General features: G+C 40.6%; 1 protein-coding gene across 1 annotated transcript; it reads left to right on the top strand.

The window, feature by feature from the left end:
* The first annotated feature begins 1,492 nt into the window (after positions 1-1,492).
* On the top strand, positions 1,493-6,447 carry LOC124878745 (zinc finger protein OZF-like). The gene is made up of 2 exons (XM_047382835.1): positions 1,493-1,920; positions 4,557-6,447. Exons 1-2 carry the CDS (start codon positions 1,875-1,877, stop codon positions 5,780-5,782), a joined length of 1,272 nt encoding a protein of 423 aa, XP_047238791.1. The 5' UTR covers positions 1,493-1,874; the 3' UTR covers positions 5,783-6,447.
* The last annotated feature ends 477 nt before the right edge of the window (positions 6,448-6,924 follow it).

Genomic DNA, 6,924 nt, shown 5'->3' with positions numbered 1-6,924 from the left:
CCTGGCCACCAGGCGCTCTCCGACGAGTCCCGACCCCAGGCCTGGCTCCAGGGTGGGACCCCGGCTCCGCCGTACCGGGCGACGTCACGTGCCTCAATATTGTGTTCTTCATGAGGGGTTCTTGAACCATTCTTTGTCTGACCCATCACCTAGAACCTGTTTGCCATGGGAGACCCTACCAGGGGCATTTAGGCCCCAGACAACATAGCCTCTAGGATCATTTGAGCACTCAAACCCCTCCACCACGTTAAGGTGACGGTTCAAGGAGGGGCATATGTCGTTGATCTTTTAAATCTTTATATCCCCAACAGGTCCCTTAGGTCCATTGAGCATCGAGCTCCTATGCATTAGTTTTTAACTCAGTAGTTTTGTTTTCTTGCTTACATTGCTGTATTTTTGGCTATACAACAGTACAACAGTATCTCTTACCCTTTTTTTATTTTGAGGATTTTTTTTTATTGTTTTATTATGTTTTTAACTGTCATTTTATGTAAACGTCTGCTTGATATGTGATATTTTATTTGTGAAAAGGCTTTTATATAAATAACATATATTTACTTACTTCATGGTGCATGTTGGTTGCACTGGTCCCTTGCAGCAAGACGCTCCTGGGTTTGAATCCCAAGCCAGGGGTCTAGTTCCCATGTTCCCCTGTCCATGTGTCAGTTCTCTCCAGGTACTCTAGCTTCCTCCCACAAACCAAAAACATACATTTTAGGTTAATGGATCTCTCTAAATGACCCTTAGGTGTGTGTTTGTGTGTGTGAATGGTTTGTCCTGTGTGGTTCTGTGTTGCCCTGTGATGGACTGGCAACCTGTCCAGAGTGGCCTTCACCACTCTTCCGATGACCCCTGGAAATAGGCACTAGTCAACCCGTGACCCTGCAAGGGTAAGCAAGTATGGAAAATGGATGGATGGACGCTAAGCAAAGCATTTGTCGGCAGGATGAGGTCAGAAACATCCTGTCAGAAAGAACGGAGAATGATAAGTCATTAGATGACAACTTAAAAGAGTGACATTAAAATATAAATTACTAAATATATCTTGGACTAATACATAGCCTGATATTACACATTCCGCAGACCTTTCCACTGTATTCATTATTTTCGACAATATTGCATTCTCTGTACCCAAACAACCCTGCTGTTGGCCTATGCTTATATTAGTCACATGGTCTTAGTGGGGGTCGCCAGCTTTAGTTGGTGGTTCTGAAGGGGGCATGTCCAGCAGGATTAAGGGCAAAACCTTTATTTCTGTTAACTATAATGATTTATATGGTTAATGAATACACATTTAAATTTTACACCAGTCCAATAAAACCATTTTAATAAAGAAATGTGTTTAGTAAAAAAATATGCTTAATAAAAGGTACATTTAATCTGACAAACGAGCAACAGAGAAACAAATGCTTATTCTAATTGAATGTGATTGTAAGTGTAGCTACTGTGTAGCTTTGAACTGTGTATAAAATCGAGCTTTTACTTTGAAGGCCAATATGACCCGACCGCTAGCGGAAGTAATTGTCTCCTAGCAGCAAAAGCTAGGCGAACAAATGTTTCCTTTTTTAATGTGAAATGTCCCAGCTGACTCGGCTTTCCAAGCACATTTAAACGCATCCTTAAAGCTACCGGGATTTTACCGTTTTTGTGACGTTTTCTTTTCCTTTAGTTTTATCTGAATTTCCCCCGATAGCAGCAGAAGCTCCAAACGTTAGCTTAGCCTGTTAGCTCGAAGCAGACAGTCAGGACCGAGGAACACAGGGAGTCAGACACTTTGATGGAGAACAGATTGTGTTTCTGATGGGGTTTAAAGAGAGAAATGTTCCTGCTGTGATTATGTGAAAACCTCAGAAGTTGGAGAAAAGACAACAGCAATGGAGGAACCAACACACAGCGAGCAGATGAGCTCTCAGTTTGATGGTAATTATCTTATAACATTTTACTAACAGTAATACAAGTGCATCTTAATAAGTTAGAACATCATCTAACACTATTTCATTATTTCAATTAAAAATAATCTTACACTGGACCTCCAAAGTGTACACACCTCTGTTAAATTCCCAGTCCTGCTGTAAGATTAAATCAACATCTCCATGAAGAGATTTATAATTTCCTGCAAGATGGGTGCACTGACTTGGACTTGAACTTGAACTTGGTAAAACACAGTGGACCAACACCAGCAGATGACATGGCTACCTACGTAAATCATTACTAACTTTGGAAAGTCCACACTGGACCTTAAACATCTTGGATTATATGCCTCTGCCGTTCCTCCAGACTCTGGGACCTTGATTTCCAAATGAAATGCAGAATTTACATTTAAAAGGCTTCAGGGAACAGCATCTAAAGCACCATGCTCCTCAATTGCCTCAGTTAATGTCAGTGTTCATATAGGAATCCATTCCCATGTATTACACATTAGAGCTACATGTCCTTCTCAAAATATTAGCATATTGTGATAAAGTTCATTATTTTCCATAATGTCATGATAAAAATTTAACATTCATATATTTTAGATTCATTGCACACTAACTGAAATATTTCAAGTCTTTTATTGTCTTAATACAGATGATTTTGGCATACAGCTCATGAAAACCCAAAATTCCTATCTCACAAAATTAGCATATTTCATCCGACCAATAAAAGAAAAGTGTTTTTAATACAAAAAACGTCAACCTTCAAATAATCATGTACAGTTATGCACTCAATACTTGGTCGGGAATCCTTTGGCAGAAATTACTGCTTCATGGAGGCAAGTGGCACTGCTGAGGTCTTCTGGAGGCCCAGGATGCTTCGATAGCGGCCTTTAGCTCATCCAGAGTGTTGGGTCTTGAGTCTCTCAACGTTCTCTTCACAATATCCCACAGATTCTCTATGGGGTTCAGGTCAGGAGAGTTGGCAGGCCAATTGAGCACAGTGATACCATGGTCAGTAAACCATTTACCAGTGGTTTTGGCACTGTGAGCAGGTGCCAGGTCGTGCTGAAAAATGAAATCTTCATCTCCATAAAGCTTTTCAGCAGATGGAAGCATGAAGTGCTCCAAAATCTCCTGATAGCTAGCTGCATTGACCCTGCCCTTGATAAAACACAGTGGACCAACACCAGCAGCTGACACGGCACCCCAGACCATCACTGACTGTGGGTACTTGACACTGGACTTCTGGCATTTTGGCATTTCCTTCTCCCCAGTCTTCCTCCAGACTCTGTCACCTTGATTTCCGAATGACATGCAGAATTTGCTTTCATCTGAAAAAAAGTACTTTGGACCACTGAGCAACAGTCCAGTGCTGCTTCTCTGTAGCCCAGGTCAGGCGCTTCTGCCGCTGTTTCTGGTTCAAAAGTGGCTTGACCTGGGGAATGCGGCACCTGTAGCCCATTTCCTGCACACGCCTGTGCACGGTGGCTCTGGATGTTTCTACTCCAGACTCAGTCCACTGCTTCCGCAGGTCCCCCAAGGTCTGGAATCGGCCCTTCTCCACAATCTTCCTCAGGGTCCGGTCACCTCTTCTCGTTGTGCAGCGTTTTCTGCCACACTTTTTCCTTCCCACAGACTTCCCACTGAGGTGCCTTGATACAGCACTCTGGGAACAGCCTATTCATTCAGAAATTTCTTTCTGTGTCTTACCCTCTCGCTTGAGGGTGTCAATAGTGGCCTTCTGGACAGCAGTCAGGTCGGCAGTCTTACCCATGATTGGGGTTTTGAGTGATGAACCAGGCTGGGAGTTTTAAAGGCCTCAGGAATCTTTTGCAGGTGTTTAGAGTTAACTCGTTGATTCAGATGATTAGGTTCATAGCTCGTTTAGAGACCCTTTTAATGATATGCTAATTTTGTGAGATAGGAATTTTGGGTTTTCATGAGCTGTATGCCAAAATCATCCGTATTAAGACAATAAAAGACCTGAAATATTTCAGTTAGTGTGCAATGAATCTAAAATATATGAATGTTAAATTTTCATCATGATATTATGGAAAATAATGAACTTTATCACAATATGCTAATATTTTGAGAAGGACCTGTATTTCACCTGCTTGTGATTTTGTTACTTTGTTTGGTCTTGCTGTAGCGTGTGTAGATCGCCATAATATCTCCGAGGTGGGATGTTATATCCAACGACCACTCCATACTTCCAAAGCCCTGATTGTTTACAACTCTTGTCACAGATCCTTTGTGGTAATAGTTAGAATGAACTTTGTAAATAACTTTGTATTTTCTGTATAAAGGGGAATCTTTATCATTGCTAAGCTTGATGAGCTTTGGTGTTTATGGCATTGCGTTACTTCCACCTCCAGGTTGAAGTCTGTCATGTAGTTTCTCTTGTTTTTTGTATTTCAAAAGATTTCTTGTCAGTTTCACACATTGTGGAGTTCCACCTTCTGTGGTTCTCAAAATTAGGTCAGAAGTGAACATTAAAATATTCAGGTTTTAATGTTTGTTAATCAGGTCAGGACCTTCCATGTCTGCATCTCGATGCATCGTAATATTTTTTTTTTCGCCCACCCTAAGACCCTACATTGATATGAGAGGGGTCCTGTAACTTTTCTTTGTTTCCTGCAGATGTCCAGCAGCTGTTGGTGATCAAAGAGGAGCTTCCTGGTGAGGAGCAGAACTGGAGTCCCAGTCTGGACCAGTATCCCCCACAGATTAAAGAAGAACAGGAGGAGAGTGAGATCACCGAGTCCACATTCAATCCTCTTCCTGTGAAGAGCGAAGATGATGAAGAGAAGCCTCAGCCATCAGAGCTTAATCACAGCCAAACTGAGGAGAACAGAGACTTTGTCGCACCAGAACGAGATCAATATGTAGAATCTGATGGTGAAGATAAAACTTCAGAGTCTTCGGAGACGGATGTGAGTGATGGAAACTGGGAGGAGAGCAGTGAAGCTCAGTCAGGTTTGGGGTCTCGGACAAAAAAGGATCCTGTTTGTGAGAGAGGGAAAAAGTCACACCGCTGCTCTGAGTGTAGTAAAACCTTCAGTTGCAGGCGATACTTGTTAGAACACAACAGAATCCACACAGGAGAAAAACCCTTCAGCTGCTCCATCTGTGACAGAACCTTTACATGGAAACAATGTTTGACACTTCACATGAGAACGCACAGCGAAGAAAAACCTTTCAGCTGCTCCGTCTGTAGCAAAGCTTTTACTTCGAAAGCAAATTTAAAAGAACACACAAAAGTCCACACTCGGCACAGACCTTGCAGATGTCCTGTCTGTGACGCAGCTTTCAAAAGGAAGAACAATTTAATAGAGCACATAAGAATCCACACTGGAGAGAAGCCTTACAGCTGCCCTGTCTGTAGCAAAGCTTTTACTTCTAAAGGAAACTTACAAAAACATACAAAAATACATGCAGAGGAAAGACCTTACATATGTTCTGTGTGCAATGCAGGTTTTAAAAGTAAAAACACTTTAGTAGAACACACAAGAACCCACACAGGGGAAAGGCCGTTCAGCTGCTCGGTCTGCAGCCGAAGCTTTAGTTGTAGGTCACACCTAACTTTCCACATAAGAGGTCATACTGAAGAAAAACCTTACAGCTGCTCTATCTGTAAGGCGGCTTTCAAGAGGAAACGCACTTTAGTGGAACACACAAGAACCCACACTGGGGAGAAGCCTTATAGCTGCTCGGTCTGTGGCAAGAGCTTTGCTCACTCTTTAAGTCTAACTTGTCACATGAGACGTCACACAGGAGAAAAACCGTACAGCTGCTCCGTCTGTAAGGTGTCTTACATGTGGAAAAGTGCATTTGTGAAACACACAAAAACCCATACAGGTGAATAACCTTTCAGCTCCACAGACTGTGGTTGAAGCTTCATTCAGCTACCGTTTCCAGAACAGATTTTTAAATCGAACTTCACTGCAGCACATCAAAAGTGAAGCTGCGGAAAAACGACGAATGACGACCAGATTCGATTCCACATATTTGGATATGAACTATAAAACGTCTTGAGATGCCATTTTTGTGAATTGATGCTTTATTAATAAACTGAATTAATGGACTGTAGAGAAGTGGTTCAAAGTTATGTTCTCTGATGAATCCTCCTAATTGTTTGCTGCATCTGGAAAATGATGTCCTGAGAAGGATGCCACAGGTTCTCAGTCATGCCAATGATGAAGCATCCTGATACAATCCGTCATTGACTGCCTATGAACATGCTGGATTTTGAGTCAACATTAAAATTAACTCGGCACTTAAAAAGAGCACAAGTTAAGTGTCTGAATTTGTTTAGATTATTTATGTGTAAAATATAAAAAGAGGCAATGGGCAGACAACAGATCTGTTTTTTTAACCCCTAAAATCAGATACTTTATATTTAGATACATATCTTAAAGGCTTAAAATATAGTTAATGTCATTTACAAGTTATTTGTGGTTAAAATTTGTTGTAAAATAGTATGTATGTATGAATGTACAGACCCATTCAATAAATCAGAATATTATTGAAATGTTTATTTCTTCATTATATAAATTAATTACACAGAGTGATGTTTTGAAGCCTTTATTACTGTTATGATGATCCATATTTACAGCTAATGAAAACACATTTAACATCAAGATGTTACATCAGACCAAAAAAAACCCATTTTGAATACAAAAATGTATTCTTAAAGAAAGTATGTTTAATACCTGCTTAAATGTTATTTCCAAAAAAAAACTTTAATCCGACAAACGAGCCTCATCGGAAAGCATATTGTAATTTCTTAGGTATGACTATGTATGTAAAAAAATGTTGCAGTTCTTTTATACCTCTTCAATTCAGTTTTATTTATATAGCGCCAATTCACAACACATGTCGTCTCAAGGCACTTCACAACAGTCAGGTCCATACATTCCAATTAATCCTAACCATTGAACGGTGCAGTCAAAGTTAGTTATTTACTCAAATTGGATAAAACGTTTTTCTATCTAAGGAAACCCAGCAG

Source organism: Girardinichthys multiradiatus, chromosome 13 (genome assembly GCF_021462225.1).
Source record: "Girardinichthys multiradiatus isolate DD_20200921_A chromosome 13, DD_fGirMul_XY1, whole genome shotgun sequence".
NCBI classification, from domain to species: Eukaryota; Metazoa; Chordata; class Actinopteri; order Cyprinodontiformes; family Goodeidae; genus Girardinichthys; species Girardinichthys multiradiatus.
This window is presented reverse-complemented; position numbering and strand designations above follow the sequence as displayed.

Coding starts and splice junctions, on each gene's coding strand:
- LOC124878745 (XM_047382835.1), top strand. CDS start 1,875: ATGGAGGAACCAACACACAGCGAGCAGATGAGCTCTCAGTTTGATG. Junction 1,921..4,556: donor GATGAGCTCTCAGTTTGATG/GTAATTATCTTA, acceptor TGTTTCCTGCAG/ATGTCCAGCAGCTGTTGGTG.